Source organism: Hemibagrus wyckioides, linkage group LG22 (genome assembly GCF_019097595.1).
Source record: "Hemibagrus wyckioides isolate EC202008001 linkage group LG22, SWU_Hwy_1.0, whole genome shotgun sequence".
NCBI lineage: Eukaryota > Metazoa > Chordata > Actinopteri > Siluriformes > Bagridae > Hemibagrus > Hemibagrus wyckioides.
Window position 1 is genome coordinate 6,529,229 of NC_080731.1, and position 19,471 is coordinate 6,548,699.

The window sequence follows — 19,471 nt, forward strand, 5'->3', positions numbered from 1 at the left end:
GATTAAATTAGAATCCACTGAGATGTGTCAGGGTAACATTTTTGACCTTGGCGCCCTTCAAATTCTAAATTGTCTTGTCAGTGGTTTATGTTGGTAATCTCATGCAAGAGCATTCTTTTTTTGCAGCTAACTGTTGATATTTTAACCTTAGGATTGCCTTGTGTTTCATAGGTGAGGTCGCTACCAAGCCATATTGCAACGGTCGTGGCAACTACAGTATTGAAACCTGTAGTTGTGTGTGTGAGCCCGGCTGGAAAGGGCCCAACTGCTCTGAGACAGATTGCCCTAATTTCTGCCAAGATCAAGGCCGCTGTGTGGATGGGAAATGTGTCTGTTTTGAGGGCTTTGGTGGAGAGGACTGCGGAATTGAGCTGTGCCCTGTGGATTGTGGCGAATTTGGCCAGTGCATTGATGGGGCTTGCATATGTGCAGAAGGTTACATGGGTGAGGACTGCTCCATAACCAATTGCTTAAACAACTGCCTGGGTAGGGGACGCTGTGTGGATGGCGAGTGCTTGTGCAATGAGCCATGGACGGGCTTTGACTGCTCAGAGCTTATATGTCCTAATGACTGCTATGACCGTGGTCGTTGCATCAACGGGACCTGCTACTGTGATGAGGGCTTCACTGGGGAGGACTGTGGGGAGATCACCTGCCCAGATAACTGTAACAATAAAGGCATATGTGTTAATGGTCAGTGTGTCTGCAATTTCGGCTATAGCGGAGAAGACTGCTCCAAGCTTACATGTCCAAATGACTGCAACGAGAGAGGCCACTGCTTCAATGGGAGATGTATCTGTGATCCTGGCTTCCAAGGTGAGGACTGTAGCATCCTCTCATGCCCTGATAATTGCAATGACAGGGGTAAATGTGTCGATGGGAAATGTGTATGTGATCCTGGATACCAAGGTGATGATTGTTCTGAGCTCTCCTGTCCCAATGATTGTCATAACCATGGACGCTGTATTGATGGAAAGTGCATTTGCAAGCAAGGCTTTGCAGGAGAGGACTGTAGCATCAAAACATGCCCCAATGACTGTCATGACCATGGTGAATGTGTGGATGGCAAATGTGTCTGCCATGTTGGCTTCACAGGTGAAGACTGCAGTGAGATGACTTGCCTTAACAACTGTCACAACCGAGGACAATGTGTAAATGGTCAGTGTGTGTGCAAAGAAGGATTTACTGGGGTGGACTGCAGTGAGTTGACATGTCTTAACAACTGTCACAATCGTGGACAATGTGTGAATGGTCAGTGTGTGTGCAAAGAAGGATTCACTGGGGTGGACTGCAGTGAGTTGACATGTCTTAACAATTGTCACAATCGTGGACAATGTGTGAATGGTCAGTGTGTGTGCAGCGAAGGATTTACTGGGGTGGACTGCAGTGAGTTGACATGTCTTAACAACTGTCACAATCGTGGACAATGTGTGAATGGTCAGTGTGTGTGCAGAGAAGGATTTACTGGGGTGGACTGCAGTGAGTTGACATGTCTTAACAACTGTCACAATCGTGGACAATGTGTGAATGGTCAGTGTGTGTGCAGAGAAGGATTTACTGGGGTGGACTGCAGTGAGTTGACATGTCTTAACAACTGTCACAATCGTGGACAATGTGTGAATGGTCAGTGTGTGTGCAGCGAAGGATTTACCGGTGAAGACTGTAGTGAATTGACATGTCTTAACGACTGTCACAACCAAGGACAATGTGTGAATGGTCAGTGTGTTTGCAGCGAAGGATATACTGGGGAGGACTGCAGTGAAAAAACGTGTCCCAACAACTGCCTGGATCGTGGGTATTGTGACAATGGACAGTGTGTCTGCTATGTGGGTTACACTGGCATTGACTGCTCAGAGATGACCTGCCCAGGAAACTGCAATGACCAAGGCCACTGCTTGAAAGGCATGTGCATCTGTGATTTGGGATTCACTGGGGAAGACTGCTCTGAAAGTAAGTCTGTTTATTCTTTTATATTTTACAAGTACAACCTCACATTAAATGCTTAGTCCTGAAACATGCCTTTATGTCCTCTCCATCAACAGTCACCCCACCAAGGGACCTTGTTGTGACTGAAGTCACTCCAGAGACCGTGGATGTGAAATGGGTCAATGAAGTCGAGGTGACAGAATACCTAATCACCTACATGCCTACTGCTCCTGGTGGTTTAGAGTTAGATATGCGAGTACCTGGTGAAAAAAGGTCTGCTACTATTAGGGAGTTGGAGCCTGGCGTGGAATATTTAATCAGTGTCTATGCTGTTCTAAATAACAAGATGAGCATTCCTGTGAGTGCCAGAGTGGCAACACGTGAGTCATCAGTTATTGGTCTTTCAAAGTTTTGAAATATTTTAGGAACTGTTGTACAGTTTTAAACAATGGAGAGAAATGTAACATTTGCCCTATTACCACATTGTTAGATCTTCCGGAGCCTGAAGGTCTTAAGTTTAAAGCCGTGAGAGAGACATCGGTGGAAGTTCAGTGGGATCCTCTTAATGTCCCCTTTGATGGTTGGAACCTCATCTTCAGAAATACAGTGAGTACAATTCCTCTTATTGCATGCCACAAGCCATGTCAGCATGAGGATGGTTATGGTAGCATTTCCCTGAAAGCTGTGGTAGGAATACCACATTTATTAAGCGCCCTGCCAGTAACCGTTCAAGATGAGAAACTGTATGAGTATCCTGTGGAAAATAGTCAGTTGGTGCCAATATGCAAAAACTGCTGTCTGAAAGTCTAGGGTTTTGTTCCACAAAACCTCCTAAGAAGCTTCTGGTGGCAACTCTGGTGACCATGTGCAACAGGACTTGCACTGTTTTCACAATTCTTTTCTTTTTCAAGAGCTTAGGAAAACTCCAAAAAAAGGACATGCAAACCATGTCTTCCTATACTCCATTCTTTCAGACTTGGCAGCTTTATTCATACATCAAGTTTGAGGCTGTCCATGCCAAACAAACCCTTCACTTTGAAGTGTAGCACTCACATCCAAGTGGATGCGATTGAAAGTCCCAAGTGTTTACTTTCCAAGATCTCTCTAATTTCTCTGTATTTCATGGGACTGTTGAGTCCACAAAGACTGGAGTCATATCCATGGTGCTGTTTGTGGTTTCTTTGTGTTACTCATGCACATAAATAGAACAAAGATTTTGTATCCAGTACCACAAAGATGCATTGTACTGCTTTCAGTACATGTTTTGTTTGAAATTATGAACTACATAAATTAACATCAGTAAATATTGTCTTCATTATTCATTTGACAAGTTGACATTGACATCATGTCATTTTACATTGACTACATGGTGTTGTTAAATTTCAGAAAGAGGAGAATGGAGAGATTTTGAATGAATTGTCTCCACCGGAGACTACCTTTGAGCAATCTGGTCTGGGCCCTGGCCAGGAGTATGAAGTTAAACTTGAGGTATTAAAGAACAAAACTCGTGGACCTCCAGCAAGCAAGAATGTGGTTACAAGTAAGCAGCACTCTTAATATATGTATTAATTTATTTATTTTTGGTTTTTGGTCAAATGTTTTCTTTCATAATTATGAAATTCTGTAACCCACTGGTGCAGGTAACATTGCCTCTAACTGTGATTTTCCAAAAGGTTATCTGGTTTCCTACTACATCCCAAAAACATGCATGTAGATGAATTGGATATGCTAAAATGTGTAATCACATGTGAATAAGTAAGTGTATGCTGACTAGAGACGCACTGGCAACCCATCCCGTGTGTTTTCCTGCCTCATGCCCAGTGTCCCTAGGATAGACTATACTAGTATTAGTATATATGTCACCATATACATTTCTGTATATAAAAATCTAGTTCAGTAATCTTTTAGTTAAATGAAAAATGTGTTTTCAAAGTCCAGCAAAATCCAAAATGTTCTCTGGCACAAAATCTGCCCTAAACCTTTATGACTGGCTGGAAAAGCTTTAACTTTTGTGATATTTTGGAATACGCTCCATTTGCTTTTCATGATTTGTGCTTAGCTTGTAAAATGCATCGCTTCTACTGAGGTGATCCCTTTTAATGTCACTGCTACCAACCAGTAAACCATTCGTAGCATATTATTACAGGATAAAATTTCAGGAAAGTGCCTCAAAGACCTAAAAAAAACCTAGCAAAAAGCTTGCAGGGACACAATTAATTAAATTATAACAGTAGGCTCCATTCATAGGCTAAAATAATGAAGGCTACTGTGTGCTCATATGATACCAGCTGAACAAATCTCCCAGTGTGCCTCTCACTCAATTTCAGAGATATGTGCCAATAAGGAACTTCCCAGAGAGGAAGCACTGATTTTTGAAAGAAAGGTTCTACCTCCTTCTATTCAAGCTCCTTGAGAAGCGTTCCTCCCTCAAGAGGACAAGAGCTTTGCTTGCCCACAAGTGCCAAGCTGATACACAAAATTTCTGCTTTATCTACAGTTCAGGGAAAAGTGATCTTTCACATCACCACGGTGCCTCATGTGACAAACACTCCCCATTTCCGAAGATCCTCACTTTATTTTATAGGAATACATTATGCTGTGTAAAAATAACATGAAACTAAATTCAGTGGTGTTATATACACTTAAAGCAACAAAATTCCCAAAGCATACCATGCCGATGTAATTTTTTTCCCATAGTAGTAGTAGTCAAATGTGTGATGACTATTTTCCTTCTTTTCTGTTTCAGTGATTGACGCTCCTAGCCAGGTGGATGTCCGAGATGTAACGGATACTACTGCTCTGATCACCTGGTTCCAGCCCATAGCTCAGGTGGATGGCATCTCTGTGTCCTATGGCCCTATCACTGGCTCCGCAGACAGCCGCACATTGGAACTGTCATCAGTCGACACCCAGTACCACCTGTCTGAACTCTATCCTGACACAGAGTACAGTGTGTCCCTCATGGCCCGCCGAGGCGAAGTGACTAGCGTTCCTGTCCTTGAGACCTTCACCACAGGTAAGAGCATCCTTTTATTTCGCATATGAGCTATTATAAATAATAAAATATAAGATCATAACCAAACTACTCATCTAAGACAAACAAACCTTGACTCTGGAGCATTAACACCCGCAGGCAGTTGCTGGAGAAATAACATGTAATATGATGTAAACAGATCTAGATGCACCTACGAACCTGAGGGCCGTAGATCAGACAGACGAGAGCATCACGTTGGAGTGGAGAAACAGCCAAGCCAATGTTCCCAGCTACCGCATCAAATACGGACCACTATCTGGAGGGGAACACGGGGAGCTGACCTTCCCTACAGGTCCAGAGGACACCACGCAGGCCAAGATTTCAGGTAAGGGTTAGTGAGGATGAGATTATCTGTGCACAAAATATAATACTTCTGGGAATTTCTGAATAATTCTAAATCATATTTGGTTTTCTAAAACAATGCTGGTAAATATTCACTTGCATTAAAATGTGCATGTCCAGAGCAAACCTCAAAAATGAGATAACAGTAATAGTAGGTGCTTCAGTTAGAAAATTATATATGGGAAAGGTTTTCCATGTATTACTGTTACACACACTGCTTTGAGCCAGTCTTGTTCTATAAGGCCATGTGTTACTACGCACAGGGATTAGCCAGAATGAGGAGAATGTGTATAAATTCTCAATGTGTAATAGATTCTTTGTCTGGTCGGCTTTATTGTCCTTGGGTGGCCTGTGTCCTACATAAACCAGTGAATCTATTTTAAAAACTGAGCATGCCACACACACACACACGCATACATACACACTTCACTAGCAGTTCATCTCTTTTACATGGTTATTATCTGTAATTGCTGTCACGCTTGTGATTTTATTGGTAATAAGTGATTCCTCTGTTTTAGGTGTAATTTCATGCTGAAAGCCTCTTGAGTATTGACCTTTATACGGGCCAATGGAATCAATGAGAAGAATAAATACAGAAATTTGGGCTGGGGCCTTTTATCATTTTCAAGGGCCTCTTGGAAGACAGTAAATTCTGCTTTTAGTCCAGTGTGAGAGCCCTTTCAAAGTGGCTACTGGATAGACCAGGAGTGAAACAGCTGAAATTGAAAATGACCAAAGGCAATTATTTAGAAAATAGACTCATAATGGACAGGATGGGCAGTAAAAAAAAAATACCCCCTTCGGAAATCTACAAGAAACTTATTTTTGTATTTGTATTTTTTATACCCTCACAGGTTTTCTCTGTTTGTTCTGAGATAATAGTTTCTTGTCAATTACATGGAACTGTATTTATTTATCAGTTCTGCATATTTTTCAGGTCTCAGGCCTGGGACTGAGTACGGCATGGGAGTGACCGCAATCAAAGATGAGAAGGAAAGTGCTCCCACCACCACGAATGCTGTGACTGGTGAGATGTTCCTGTATGATATCATTAACCAGAAAGAGACAATTTTAATATTTCAAGTAAAATGACTCGGCATTTGCTCTATTACTAGAGGATTAATTAAAAACAGGATGCTGTGAAGTTTAAAAATGGGATAAAATAAAAATAAGATATATTTTAAGAATATAAGATATATAATAAGAATATAAGATATAACTGTTAGACAGTTCCACACTCAGTATCTATACATCATATATATAGTGCTCCAAATATTCATGTCTATTCATAACTGTACCTGGCAGTTGCTAAGGATGAATGAATGAATGAACTTGTCTGTGTTTGCTCAATCGATAGAGATATATACACTTATCTGTTTTATAAGGTAAATTAGTATGTGCAAATGTGATGACTACTGCATCATCTAATCTGACACTAGCAGTGAGGATTCACCGCGGTTTTCTGACATTCTTTATATCACACCCCAGTGCCAAAGCTGTCTTTACTGTATAAGTTAATTAAATGAAACTCATCCTCCCTGTCAGACCTTGATGCTCCTAAAGATCTGGAGGTGAGCGAGGCCACAGAAAACACATTGGTGCTGATCTGGAGGAGACCTGTAGCTACGATAGATGTCTACAAGCTGGTGTTCGTGGCTGCTGATGGCCACAAGGCCGAGATCGAAGTTCCGGATAGTGTCAGCACCTACATACTGAAGGACCTGAAACCTGGCATGCTGTACACCATCACCATGATCGCTGAACGAGGGAGGAAGAAGAGCGCTCCAGCGAGCATTCAGGCATCTACAGGTCAGTCCTATAGCGCTAACACTGCTTCACTGGGGCATTGTGTTCAGGATTTCCTGATGCTTGTTTAAAACTTGCTGACGTTTTAAAGATAGAGAAATATTTGTTGAAATGATAGTGCTGCATAAATCTCAGAGTTCTTTTCTAAAGACTTGTATGTTTTGTAACTTTATCATCATGCATAACAGCCAGAACGAGGACTGAATTATTCTGACTTTTTCTACTAAAAAAAAGGATCAATATTTCTTTTGGAGTGTGAAGGTTTAGATTTAGCATTTTGTGTAAAATTTAATTTGAGGTTCCCTCTGTTTCCTCGCCTCTTGGCCAGGGAGATCTTTTCCCTTCTATACAATGTGCCTCCAGGCGTCCGAGCCAAGCTCAGGAATGAATTGAATTCATTGTATGTTCCAGCTTTACATCCTGTGTGAGTCCCTTTTCAGCAACAACATGTGGATTTATTTGACTTCTTAAAGCAACAAGGGAAAGACAAATTCAGATGCTTATGGCTTTTGTTTAAGGTTCTGCGGTTGGAGTGGTGTTTAAATGTCCAAACTAAATATTTCATTACATTAAATGCCTTTTGTTATGTAACAAGATTGTTTTTAAAGGGGGTGAAATTTGCATAGAGAGAGAGAGCGAGAGAGAGAGAGAGAGAGAGAGAGAGAGAGAGAGGCAGACATGACAAAGAATAAAAAGTAAAACAAATAGGTATGATAAATATTTTTCTGGCTTTAAATAGTCTGCAAGTTGTAGATAAGTGTTTTTTTTTAAATTGGACTTTGAGAAGAGATTGGGGTAAAATCAGGGGTATAAATCTGGAACACTCTCACACACACACACACACACACACAGCTCATTCATGTGATAATTGTCAAAATGAGGCCACTCCCCTCTGGTTTTGTGTGATTTGACCAGGATAAAATGAGGGGTGGGATAATAAATAGCCCCCCTGCCGGAGCAACTGTTAAAACATTGTCTCCGAAATCAGCAGTGCTATAATCCCACAGATTCATTTCTGCTTCCATTATCAGCCTCAGACATGAAGTACAAACATGAAGCATAACACTCACCACAGGCCCATTATAGGATGAGAGAAGGCGGGGTGTGCTGAATGGAATCCTCTTGATTTAGGCTTTTTTTTTTTCCTGAAAGACACACATCGAGTACACTGAAAGGATTACAACAATCACTTGGGACTGATATAGTGCTATCAATATGGAGCAGTACACCCTGAGCAAGCGTCCCAAGGCAGTTTAATAGAATCTCATTAGCAGAATAATGTCATTCAGGTGGGAAAATGAACAGTGATCTTTTACAAGGGATTTGTGAGGCCGGTGTCGCGAAAGGTCTTTATATTGACTGTGAAGTGAGAATCGTAAAACCGCTTTGCTCCATCTGCATGAAGGCCATGCTTAAAGCTCGGCATACACTACATGACCTTTAAAACTGCAACAGAAAAGTTTCAAAAGACAAAATCACTTTCCTGGTGATTTTTTTCTGCCATAATATCGTGCACACTAAATGATAAAATCAAGGAGGAAATTTTATTTATTTATGTTTAATGTCAAATATGATCCTTTTCAACATTTCAGGCTTAGCACTTATCTACCTCCTCATACCGCCAGAGGATCTAACTGAGAATCTAATACAGCTCCAAATATGAAAATTCACTTTCAATTTTCAGAAAGAAAAGTCATATAATTGAATAAATACAGAATAAAACACTTTAGAGCATGCTCTTACAGAAAAATAATCAACTGGGTGTTAACATGGCCTGATGCGAGGCAGAGTCACTGCTACAACCCAAAAGTGTTTTATTCTTATTATTTCAATTATAGCATTCAACTGATCCACTTCATCTAAGTTCGTTCCTGTTATTACTTATACTACAGCAGCTATAAACAGTTGTTTCCTTACTAGCCCCACTTTTTTTCCACTCTCTTGAAGCCAAGAAACCGAAAAGACAAAAGGTGTGTCCCAAATCGCATACTTATCCACTATTCTGCATAATAAATAGTGTAAGTAGTGTCTTCACACTGAAACAAAAAGAAGTGCACTTCAACTACTGTGATTATGCACTTGTTCAACTCATTTGTAAAAACAAAAGACACTCAACGCTCGCAGCTTTGCTTAAGTAGCAGAAGAGGGACAGGGCTACCAGGCCCTGACGCTGGATGAGAAAAATTTTCAAGATGGCAGACATACTCTGGTGAACAAGACATCGTAGAAATGCCTTTGAGATTTTAGCCTACGTTGTATGTGCCATTTAAATTCAATCTATTCTACTAAAGCTAGCGGTGTCAGATTACTTCCGGGTAGAAATAAACAGTTTGAGACAATACTACCCTTCAAAAGTTCATACACTAGGTAGTGTATAGTGTGTAGTATGTGATTTGGGGCATAGCTAAATTCCTCTGACTTTCCCATGGTAGGAAAACTACTGTTATATAAAGCACTGACACTGTGAACTCCTTGCAAGAGTTCCTTACAGAAATCACCTTTAAAAAATTAATATCAGCATTGGATCATGTGGAAAATAAGAGTGAAGGAGCTAGAGTATTAGAATGAGTACAATCATTTGGATCACAGATGGAGCTCCTGTCATAGCTGCTGTAATAGAGAATTAATCATCATCTTTTGATCAATTAGAATAAAGAATCAAAGATGGATAAAATTCTTTGCTATGAATTTGCTAGGAAGGGCAAATTCGTGAAAGAATTTGTCAAACCTTCCGGTAGTGTATGCATGAGTTAGCGCTGAACGTTTTCATCAATCATCATGGCCAAGCATGGGAATGATTAATCGTTCTGATCCTCTAGTGCCTCTAATTGACAGTGTTAAATTTTCCCAGCAATGTTAGTTTTAAATTCTCATGCCTGGGAACTGGGAAAGTCTTTCACTCCATCCTCTTTGTCTTTCGCTCAATTCACCAGTACGCTTGTGTCCACTTGATTGTGCATTAAGAGGATAATGGCAGCCTATGGTGCATCTCCAAGCTCTTTGCTCCCATCTCTTCATGAATGCTGATGGGGCGCAAGGATATTCAATTACGGGTTTGCGCTTCCCTGCATGGCTTCCTGCTTTATTTGAAGCAATCGGCGTACTTCTGCTCAAGCGGACTACGCAGAACCTTCAAAAAATTAATGGCTTCGTTCTGAGCCATTAATACTAGAGCAAGCTGCAGTCAGGTGCATGTATTTTTTAATTTATTATTAATGAGGTTCAACCAAAAGGAGACTTGTGCAAACAAGCCTGTTTATTATTGCACTGACTTCACATGCCAGTTTTTCATTGCATGGGCAGATGTTCATTTTGCATGCAACAGATGGAAGTGAACCTGAATATCAACAGAGACAGATGTTTGTTGCATGTTGTTTACAGAAGAGACGGGCTTTTTCCTTCAAACATTTGACATGGTTGGTTGTTGCTTTTGTTTTTTTTAATGACTTCATACAATTGCTGGTACATTTGTCATGGAAACATGTTGGAAATTCCGTAATACATCATTCATTATGAGACGTATTTCACTGTTATTTGATATTACATTGAGGGAAGATCTCATAGAGCCCTGGTTCCCAATCCTGGACTGGGGAACCCGTATATGCATGCTAGTCTTTAAGAGTTTGGAACCATTAATCTAGAGATCATAGTAGTAGAAATATCCTACAAATTGTTTTCTTTTTCTTATTTAAATTCTTTGTCATTTTATGTTGTGGGACAAGTTAGTTCCTGGTATCACTTATGTTCCAGCTGCTATAAACAGTCGTTTCTTCAACATTCCCCATTTTATCTCTCTTGAAAAGAAAAGCCAGCAAAACTGATAAACGAAGGTGCATCCTAAATCGCACACTTATCCACTATTCTACATCATTGTGTAGTAAAAATAGTGTGAGTCGTGTGCTTCATGGGCACCATGCACTCGATGCTCTCAGCTTTGCTACAGTATTGGAAAGTGGGCGGGGCTACCAGGCGCTGATGCATTTTAGGGTGCACCCTAAAATGAAAATAAACAAGAAAACAATTTGTCACAGCACTGTGGTAAGTGTTTCAGTTCTTTTACGTGTGTATTGTTCTTGAGTGTACTGACTGTTTTATGGACGTGTGGCGTGAAAGAAGACTAGACTCTAGCTCTACACCAACATTTCTTTGGTCATCCTCTTGCTGATCTCCTTCTGATACTCCAACTTATCATACTGGTGCTCCACTGCCTGTTGCTTAATCTCTTCTGTTTATCATCCAGACAATGAAAAGCCCCTAGTGGGCAACATTACCATCTCTGCGGTATCCTGGGACGGCTTCAATATATCCTGGGATCTGAAGAGGGACGAGTTTGATGGCTTTCTGATCGAGGTGGCTGACCCAGATGGTCTTTCTGAAGGCCAGAACCACACTGTCTCAGGACAGACGCACAGCTTGGCTATCACTGATCTCTCTCCTAGCACTTTCTACAGGGTCGTTCTATATGGCCTGTACAGGGGAGATCTCTTAGAGCCAGTGTTTGGGGAGGCTATCACAGGTACCGCCGTCTGACGAGTCCCGGTGCCTCGGTTCTACAAAAATCCTAACCCCCTTTTCTCAGGAAGCAGCTTAGATTGAATACTAACGTGTTTAACACAGCTGATGTTTCAAATGAAGACTAACAACTAACATTTTCCCCCAAATAACAATTTGCCTACCAATTAAATATCTCTCCACATCTACTTTCTCTCTCCAATAAAACAGGGTGCAAACCACCCATTTAAACAGGTATTAACACTTTTTTTTTTTGCTAATCCTTCCACCCAAACATGCTATTACACCACTCTTTGATGTATACATTACCCCTATAAAGTGCAGGCAGTCTTTTTATGTCAGCACAGCTTTTTGTAGATCCGGTCCTAATGTTTTAAAGCTTCAGCTCACACTTTCTTCCCAATTACGTGTTGGAGCATGCTGATATTCAGAGCACACCTGCACTAGCGTAAAATAGAGCCCTGCATGTTGTGCTTTGCCTAATCACAGACAAAGCCTGCAGGTGCACACGCTGACCTCCCTCTATGATCATAGCCTTATTTATGCTCAGCAGCCAAAGAAAAGTCAAGTGAATAATACCCTTTTATTTTAAACTACCCATAATATACAATGCATATGCTAAACATGCCAGTGAACTGTCGTTTACGGTTAGAAACTTCCAAAGACTGGAGATTAAAAAATTCTCAGTCACCAAGCTGTAATACCTCCCCTGCCCACAATAGTACTGCTGCTGGTTATTAGCTCCAAATCGTAGTTTGGCCTATGCTGGATTCCTCGTCAAATAAAGATGCCGACTGGGCAGAAGCAGTTTGCCAGGGAAGTAAGCCTAAGGAGTTTTTGTCACTTCTTGTGAAAGATCTCGTCAGTATGCAGACCCGGTTTTCGAACTCTGCAATGGCCTTCACTCTGAAGCGGCACTTTCACACATTTTCTTGGCATTTATCAGGCCACGGCTGTGAGTGCTCTAGTTGTAGTGGACCCTCGAGCATGCTTGCTTATAGGTAACATTTTTTAAATGGCAGAATGCGCTTAGATTATTTTTAAAAAGCCATTTTGGTCCTACTTAAAAATAAGTTCCAAAAATGGATTCAAAGGCTAAAACAATTTAAAGCAATAATATCAGAGTTCTTGGTACTAAGGCTGACCGAAACATATCTGTTGACTGTACATATTCCCCTATTAGCTCAAGAGCATCAACTATATCCGAATGCCAAAGCCTGTCAGGTTACCGAGCTGAGCGTTCCTTTCAGTAGCATGACCTCGTCTTTTCTGCAGGTTAGCTGGCGCCTTGTTCCTCCTTCAGGAACAGATGGCTCTTTGTCCCGGCCGAAAGACTAAGAGAGACTGGTTTGATGAAAGTGATCTGCAGTTACCACTTTAGCACTCGCACAACGCCCACAAACAGCACCCCCCCCAATACTCCTTCTGACAAACCCTCCAGCTAGCACTATGCTAATGAAGAGTGACGGCTCCACAGGATCTGTCCTCGCTCCGGTTCATTTCCAACCACTTCTTCTCCACGGAACAAAACAGCTAGCGAACCTCATGTCAGCCCGAGCTTGAGGGAGAGAGAAGAAGCTTAGAACGGTCAAGAGATTCTGAGGCTCTTCACGTGTGCTAGGTTTTGCGTTTTCTTATTTCATTCACCTTCTAAAACTGATCTTCTTGCTATACTTCCATCATGTAGAATGAAGAATCTTTTTACATTTAATATGATGCAATAATGCACCATAAGTAAAGCCATGTTGTTTATTATTTGTTAAGTCATTTCTTAGTGTTGGGTCACTCGTATATACAGCACATCATTTTTCATTAACAAAATGAAAAACCATTTGTTTGTTATTGAAAACTGCAGGCTTCATGCATAGAAAATGGTTTCTGCATCATTTTTCATGTGGTAAAGTGTGTGGGTGAGCCGGCAGGAATGTCAACGCATGGTCAAGCTCAGTGGTAGGAATTGCGTGACATGATGGAGACCAAGCGAATTACACAACCAACCAGTGACTATTAATACTTTAGTTAAAAATTCTACTGGCAACAACAAAAATCTGTTGTTGAACACATGGTTGTTTGTTTGGTTAAGTCTGTCACAAGGTTCTAGAATGGACTCAGTGTTACAAACCACATTTCCACAGAATAAAAGCTGGGTAATGCGTCATTAATTAAATTAAATGCAACTATTAAATATATAATAAAAACACTATTAAATAGTGAGTTGGCAGAAGATCCATCCAAAATGCTCCAGATGTGTAATCAGCAAATAAATAAATAAATAAATAAATAAATAAATAAATAAATAAATAAATAACTTTTTAATCTAAGAAGATTAGACATTTTTTGAGAAAAGAAAGAAAGAAAGAAAGAAATCTGGTAAACATGAAAAGCACTGGCTGTTGTTCAGTGACTCTACTTTTCTAAACAGGACCAAAATTACTTTATGTTTTAAATCCACTGCTGTGGCCTTTCCAATCACTTATACTAACGTGAGACTATTTACAGGACGAATAAATCTGAATCGTGCATGTTTTTTTTTTTATATTATTACTAACTTCAAACTTTTCTCTTTGCATGTTCTTCTAATTGGATGGTGTTTACTGGCATAGACAGCACTGCCTAATGAAACGTCTCTCCTCGATATAACAAATATAACTTACCCCAACTGATGATTAACCCAGAAAAGCATGCACAATAACAAATTGTGGCTTTAGGGCTTAAAAAAACCTGACCATGTTTGGAGAGCATAGACAGAAGACAAGAACACGTGTATTTCTTTGTCCACCTAGAGGCAGAACCTGAGGTGGAGCTTCTTTTCGCCTCCAACAACAAGCCGGACGGTTTTATGCTGCAGTGGACGGCTCCTGAAGAAATCTTTGAAACGTTTATTATCAAACTCTCTGACGGATCGGGCAAGCAAAGGCAGATGAGTGTATCAGGAGACAAGAGAGTAGACGTGATCTCTGGCCTCAATGAGGCTACAGAGTATGAAATTGAGCTCTTTGGGACAATTGGAGGACGGAACTTCAAGCCCATTTCTGTGAAAGCTCTAACAGGTATTTGGATACGTCTTGGCCAAGCAAGCCGGTGAAGTCGGTCTTTCATCGCATCTTTTCACAATGTCTATAAATGTTAGTGAATACTAACCTGACCTGAGTCTCCCAAAAGCATCACTGCACAAATGTTAGGTTTTGATGATGGTCAGTTATCACGATGCTTTAGGGAAGCTGTGGCCTGTTCTTATGAGTAATAATGGAATCATTTTCATACAGACAATCAATGTTTCAATCTTCACAATCTTTTTTTCTGTCTTCTTTGTTGTTTGTCCTGAGTTACTAAATTATTAAATCCTAACCTCTTAAATTTGCAGAAAAATTGCCCAAATATACTAAAATCTCTTGTTTCTACACTTTCTTCTTCTTTTGTATCTGGGATCTTTCACCAACTGTCCAGTCACGGGGTTTACCCATTGGACAGAGCAACTGGGTCTGTGTTTTTACTGAATATGTGTCTGTCTTTGGTTGTCTGGCTCTGTCCCAGGGGGCCTCTCTTCCCTCTTGAGTCTGACGTTGGCATGTCGCACCATTGTACTCACGTAATGGGGGCAAGTTAATCTCCCCATGTCTGTCACGCAAGATTCTGCAGCCTGACGTTGAAAAATGGCCGAAAGGCTTGAGCTCTTTTTTATCCGTTTGTCTTGACTCTACTCTCCTCTATCCTTTCTCCATGCTATACTAACTTCCCTCATATTTCTGTCTTTCTGAAGCTGTCTGTGTATGGACAGGGTTCGTCTTGGACTGGCATCAATAACACTTGTGTAATTTGTGTTCACACAGCCTCTGACACTGTGTTTTCTCTGCTTGTTGTCTCGTTACGTGTTGTCTCCTGCAAGGTCTGGGCAAACTAAAGGGTATTCACTTCTCTGATGTCACCGATACCTCCGCCATCGTTCACTGGACTGCCCCCCATTACCAAGTCGATGCCTACCGAGTCACCTACCTGCCCATTCATGGAGGTAAGTGTTCAATCATAGACATGTTCTGGCTTTCTGCCTATTGTTACGTGGCCTTCTATGGAGAATCATATCTTATGATGTGTTAAGTACTTTTCCAGCTGAATGTCAGTGTAGTATGGGCATTGTAAATGCTAGAATTTGATCTACAAGCTTAAAGTTTGAGAATCATTCATCATCTGCACTGTTATACTCATTAGAAACTTAGTATCCGCAATTCGACACATTTATATCTCTAACAAATTGTCGCTGGAACAAGAAGTACTTCGTTTATTTACCTTGTATGAAGTATGATTTATAAAGTAACTCATATATAAGAAAATTATTGTCAACTTTTTTGACACAATATTATAGTGCAACAAAAAAAGAAGAAGAAAAACAGAATTCAAAAACTTCCAGAGTTTCACAATGTGCTTTTTGGCATGGAAATAATCTGCTCAGGTTTTCAGGTTTAATCAGAATGTTAATGGAGGCAATCCATCACAGCAGTCTGTTTTACCCATCAGCTCCTTCTGTCTGATAGTGCTGCCATCTTGTGGTGTATCATCTGTATCACATACACGACTCTGGTGCACTCCATGGTCAAAAGCTGGTTCTGTAACTCCCTCTGCAGGCACTCCCATAACAGCCACAGTGGGTCAACATAAATCCCAGATTGCCCTGTCCAACCTGACACCCGGGGTGACCTACAGAGTGAGCATCATATCATTGAAGGGTCTGGAGGAGAGTGAGCCAGCCTCTGATACTTTTACAACAGGTACAATTCACACACACATGTACACAGGGAAAAAAAAGTCAACCATATGTGCAGCGTATGTGTAATAATCACAGAATTTTTTTTTGCTCTGCTTTTTGTGTCCTTCAAGGTCTGGGACAACCAAAAGGCATTCGCTTCTCTGATATCGCTGAGACATCTGCCACTGTCCACTGGACTGTCCCCCATTATCACGTCGATGGCTACCGAGTCACCTACACACCCAGTCATGAAGGTAAGTGTTTCTGGTAGCATTCCATTAATTACTTTTCCAGCTAAAGGTCAGTAAAGGATGGGGTTCAGAAATGCTAGAAGTAGATGTTCTCAAAGGAGGAAGCTCACAAACCATCCATCAAAAGTGCAGTAACAAATCTTGCATTCACAACATATTGAAGATCAGCCTCATATTTGGAAAGATGTTCAAGTCAGGGTGATGTAATTCCACAAGCTACAGTTTTCATTTCTTGGAGTAGCTCATGGTAGATTTACAGTAGTTGTATGCTCTGGATTGTTGTCCTTTTGTAGAAGCCAACCTCTTGACTGACTGCTCCCAGAATTTTCTGCTATCCTAAAATCTATTCTTACACCCATCTGTGGAATATTTCCTGTGATCATGTTTGTATATATACTGCTGCACTGTAGAACACTGCACCACCACTCCTGTGTCAGCTAAACCTTCCATCTTTGCTTCGCTTTCTGACAGTTTTATTTGAAAACTTTCTTGATCTTCCAGGTCTTGTCTTGACTTCCACAATTCCCCTTAACTGGGATTTTGGACAGTGGGAACTCTGAGCTGGAAGAACTATGATATAGTCTTTTAGCCTTCCTCTGCTTTGTAGTCTTCAATTAGCTTCAATTTCATATCCCTAGTTAGCTTCTTAAAGAAGCCCTTTTTTTGCAGAAAGTATATATAAATCGTTTTGACATGATAAATTATGAAAAAAACTGAAGTCTGGGAATTGCCCAGTGTTTTAGCAATCTACGGGAATCTACTCAGGTATTCAGATCAATCAGCATTTTAAGGAATGCAAGGCATCAGAGTTGACCATTTATCTGATCAGGGCCATCTGTCTGATAATGCTGCCATCTTGTGGTGCTCTGTATCACATACATGACCCTGTTGCACTTCATGGTCCAAAGCTCTCTCTGCAGACACTCCCATAACAGTCACAGTGGGTGGAGGCGAATCCCACACTGTCCTGCCCAAACTGACACCCGGGATGACTTACCGCGTGAGCGTCACATCAATGAAGGGTCAGGAGGAGAGTGAGCCAGCTTCTGATACTTTTACAACAGGTACAGTTCAGACACAAAAAAACTCAACCATATGTGCAGCATATGTGTAATAATCACAGAATTTTTTTTTGCTCTGCTTTTTGTGTCCTGCAAGGTCTGGGACAACCAAAAGGCATTCGCTTCTCTGATATCACTGATACCTCTGCCACTGTCCACTGGACTGTCCCCCATTATCACATCGACAACTACCGAGTCACCTATGCACCCATTCATGAAGGTAAGTGTTTCTGGTAGCATTCCACATTAATTACTTCTCCAACTAAAGGTCAGTAAAGGATGGGGTTCGAAGGTTGTGTGCAATCTGGGCATCCCCCATCAAATTACATATTTTGCTCCAAAAGTTTAAACACCCTACCAAGTGAGTACTTTCCTGTTTTGGAAGTTCTCCTTTTCTGGTCTTAATTAATTGTCACCCACTCTTCCTTGCAGAATGTATCTAGTTTTTTGATATCCGTGGGCCTTCTTGCATGCACAACATATTGAAAATCCCTCAACACTTGTTTCCAAAATACCTTTGGAAATGCATCTACTGCAGATATTATTTTTCATTCAACTTTTGTAATTAGGTCTTAGGTGAGTTTTCCATCTGATGACTCTTCCATGCAGATCATATTTGTACATATACTGCTACACTGTAGAACCACCACTCCTGCTTCAGCTAAACCTTCCTGCTTTGCGTCGCCTTTCTGACAGTTTTATTTGAAAGTTTTCTTGATCTTCCAGGTCTTGTCTTGACTTCCACAGTTCCCTTTAACTGGAATTTTGGACAGTGGAAATTCTGAGCTGGAAGATCTATGATATCATCTTTTAGCCTTGCTTTAATTAGCTTAATTTTCATATCCCTTGTTAGTTGCTTAGAGAAGCCCCCTTTAGCATTAGCACAAGGTTTTAACAATCAGAGATAATATAAAGCTCTGGAATTGTCTTTAATAATGATCATTCTTGATCTGCCTTAACAAGGCATTGATTAATTTCTGAGACTTCCAAACTTTGGCACAACATTGGAACATGGCACAATTAATATATTATTGCATGTTTACTTTTTCTATTTTCTAAGTTAATTAAATCTATTTTTGAGTAATTTACTGCAGCTATATTTTTATTCAATAATCAGTAAAATATGAAATTTGTCCAAGTATTCCCAAAAAGTTGCACATAACTGTGTATAGGAAATTTGACTGAAATCATTTTACCATGATTATTTAAAAGGGGATCTCAGGATTTGAAAGTCTGGGAGCTACCCAGTGTTTTTTTTGTATGGAAATGATCGACTCAGATATTCAGATCAATCAACATGTTAATGAATGCAATGCATCAACATTTTCCTGATCAGGGCCATCTGTCTGATAGTGCTGCCATCTTGTGGTGCTCTGTATCACATACATGACTCTGGTGTACTTCATGGTCCAAAGCTGATTCTGTAACCCCCTCTGCAGGCACTCCCATGACAATCATAGTGGGTGGAGGTGAATCCCAGACCGTCCTGCCCAACCTGACACCTGGGGTGACCTACCGCGTGAGCGTCAAATCCGTGAAGGGTCAGGAGGAGAGTGAGCCAGCTTCTGACACTTTTACAACAGGTACAATTCACACACTAACACACATTTTTTAAAGAAAAACATGCAGTATTATACATCAAACCCAGTCTTAAAAACTACCAGATTCTTCACTAAATGATTGTACAACTGGATATGAAGCTAAATGTTCAAGAAATACTCCATAATTTTTCAGCCATAGGTGTGATTATACAGTATGTGTGTTTGCTCTAACTGTTGTGTTGTCTTATTATGTGTTG

The 19,471-nt window shown here is 40.6% G+C and overlaps 1 protein-coding gene across 2 annotated transcripts in view; it reads left to right on the forward strand.

Moving 5' to 3' along the window:
• The window catches only part of tncb (tenascin Cb), a 42,282-nt gene that overhangs the window by 11,878 nt on the left and 10,933 nt on the right, over positions 1-19,471 (forward strand). The window contains exons 3-18 of one of the 2 annotated variants that reach the window (XM_058374723.1): positions 172-1,950; positions 2,043-2,306; positions 2,417-2,532; positions 3,313-3,466; positions 4,673-4,942; positions 5,100-5,285; positions 6,240-6,329; positions 6,848-7,111; positions 11,349-11,624; positions 14,404-14,670; positions 15,507-15,629; positions 16,240-16,383; positions 16,493-16,615; positions 17,533-17,676; positions 17,771-17,893; positions 19,113-19,256. In XM_058374723.1, the coding sequence (XP_058230706.1) occupies positions 172-1,950; positions 2,043-2,306; positions 2,417-2,532; positions 3,313-3,466; positions 4,673-4,942; positions 5,100-5,285; positions 6,240-6,329; positions 6,848-7,111; positions 11,349-11,624; positions 14,404-14,670; positions 15,507-15,629; positions 16,240-16,383; positions 16,493-16,615; positions 17,533-17,676; positions 17,771-17,893; positions 19,113-19,256 (4,467 nt within the window). The remainder of the gene's footprint in view (positions 1-171; positions 1,951-2,042; positions 2,307-2,416; positions 2,533-3,312; positions 3,467-4,672; positions 4,943-5,099; positions 5,286-6,239; positions 6,330-6,847; positions 7,112-11,348; positions 11,625-14,403; positions 14,671-15,506; positions 15,630-16,239; positions 16,384-16,492; positions 16,616-17,532; positions 17,677-17,770; positions 17,894-19,112; positions 19,257-19,471) is intronic. The other variant, XM_058374724.1, reaches the window with a different exon arrangement.